Source organism: Trachymyrmex cornetzi, unplaced genomic scaffold, assembly GCF_001594075.2.
Source record: "Trachymyrmex cornetzi isolate Tcor2-1 unplaced genomic scaffold, Tcor1.1 scaffold229, whole genome shotgun sequence".
Taxonomy (NCBI): Eukaryota; Metazoa; Arthropoda; class Insecta; order Hymenoptera; family Formicidae; genus Trachymyrmex; species Trachymyrmex cornetzi.
Window position 1 is genome coordinate 152,356 of NW_017296945.1, and position 2,058 is coordinate 154,413.

General features: G+C 35.6%; 1 protein-coding gene across 4 annotated transcripts in view; it reads right to left on the bottom strand.

The window, feature by feature from the left end:
- Nucleotides 1-373: 373 nt before the first annotated feature.
- Nucleotides 374-2,058, bottom strand: part of Top1 (DNA topoisomerase 1) — a 10,961-nt gene continuing 9,276 nt past the window's right edge. For all 4 annotated transcript variants that reach the window (XM_018506656.1, XM_018506654.1, XM_018506655.1 and 1 more), the window contains 2 exons: nt 1,787-1,936; nt 374-1,039 (listed from right to left, as the gene is read on the bottom strand). In XM_018506656.1, coding sequence (XP_018362158.1) covers nt 937-1,039; nt 1,787-1,936 — 253 coding nt within the window. In that variant the 3' untranslated portion in view covers nt 374-936. The remainder of the gene's footprint in view (nt 1,040-1,786; nt 1,937-2,058) is intronic.

A 2,058-nucleotide genomic window follows, 5' to 3' on the forward strand; every position in this document is an offset into this window, starting at 1 on the left:
CAAAATGTAAACGTGATACTCGATGAATGACATTATCATACATTTATGAGAGAAACAAGTGCATTATGCGTGTTTATGCTCGTTAAAGAGAAATATAAAATTCATCAGCTGCCTACTCCGAGTTGGTTTCTTTCGCTTTCTTTCCCTTCCTCATCTTCCTTCTCCTCCTCTTTTTTTCTTTTCTAGTATCGATACAATCATAAATGATATCCGCGACTCGTACGAATATGTCCTACATATATACAATAGCGCGGTTATAGCTTTCTCGCATGCCGAAGTCGACCGTCCGATTCCTTATGCTTTTCGCAAAATTCAATCCCTGTATCTCGTGTATGCCGTCACAAATCCTTTTTTTTCCACAATTCATTTTTTACTAGTTTCTTACGCCATAGTCAGAATGAATTTCTACCTAAACGAAATAAAATATGTTTCTCCCTCGCACAGATCACCCGCAATTCGCGCGGCAACCATCCTTTCAATTATCATCCCTATGAATTATCACTTCTGAGTGCCTTGTACAAATCAGCACGTAAACGAACAAGCTAGCGATGTAAATAGAAAGCATTTTACCCATGGTAAAACGCGTACGATCGGTCTAAGACAAGCTCGTCGAATCCGCGTACTGCATTCAGTTAATCACTTTAAATATACCAATCGCATTGTTTAATACGCACGCGATGCACATCATCCTATATAAAATATGTTCCCACACTCTCACATTTCTATCGCGTAAGTGTAAAAAATTTTCCATACTGTTTACACTGTTCTTTTTTTTTCTTCTTTTTTTTCGTTCTCTTTGTCTTACTTTAAGTCTCCTGGCTGCTCGTTAGAACGTAAAATTCACTAGATACATCGTCAGCGGGAGATGTACTCCTTTCATGGACCGATATTCACTGGCCTTGACGACGATGATAACGACGATGACGATCCGCGGGGTTAAAACACATAATCCGGACCGGCCATGTCTATTGCCCATCGGAACTTATCCCTCTGAGTCTTGTTATAGATCTTTTCAATCGGGACGTTATGCTTTTTGCACCTGGAGAAGCAAAAAAATTTGTATAGCTATGTGAAAAAGAGAAATAGTGCGCGAGACAAGTACTAATCATGATTGGTTCAACTTCTGTCCAGAATTTTCGGTTTCTTCGAGAAATAATGGAAATAACCGAATTTCTTCTAGCAGTCGGGAGTTTCCTTTGCTATGGAATTGGAGCGGTCCAAGAGCACAGTAATTATAGAATAGCGACAAATATGGGAAGAGTTGAATGTGCTGCAGAGCTGTTTATTAAGTTGTTGACTAAATTAAGTCTTCAGAAATTTTACAGCATTTGCAAGTCTAAGTCTAATTTGCAACACGTTTTAAAATCTAAAGTACGTAAGTGATGTACAGAAGTCAGGAATGACCGAGAGGAAATTGGCAATCTTTATCGAGTGATAATTTTCACACAATTCGAAGACTTCTATTCTGCAAGTATAACATCGTTGCTGTCGTTACTATCGATAGAAGAACATAGAGAGGGAGTATTTTGAAAAAGAAATCTAAACTGGAATAAAGTAACGCATACAGTCACTTAGTATCCATTACTGAAATTCTGGAGGGAAATTGAATCATCTATTTTTCAAGAAGGAATTAAGATATAGTATCGATTATAGCAAAAAGAATATCAACTATAGTAAATAAAATATGCAAGAATATGTGAAATAAAAAAAACTAAAAAACATAAAATAATAAAATTAAAATTTATGAAAAACAAAAAATTTAGATAAAAATATTAAATATACTTACCAAGCAACGGAAATTCTAGGATCGAGATAATTCAACTTGGAAGTACTCAGCGCAATCTCTTTATTCTCTTCTCGGTCAGTTGCCTGAACTTCCAGCTTCGTCAATTGATCCTTAAATCTTTCTAGTTGTTTCTTCTTCTTTTCATATGTTCTATAAAAACATTAAAATCAATTAATTTACGCACGCGAGCTGCACAATATAAACATGAGCTATGTACAAAGTCAGTTTTCTTGGTTAACTTAAAGAGAAAAAAAAAAGTAATTTTAAATTGG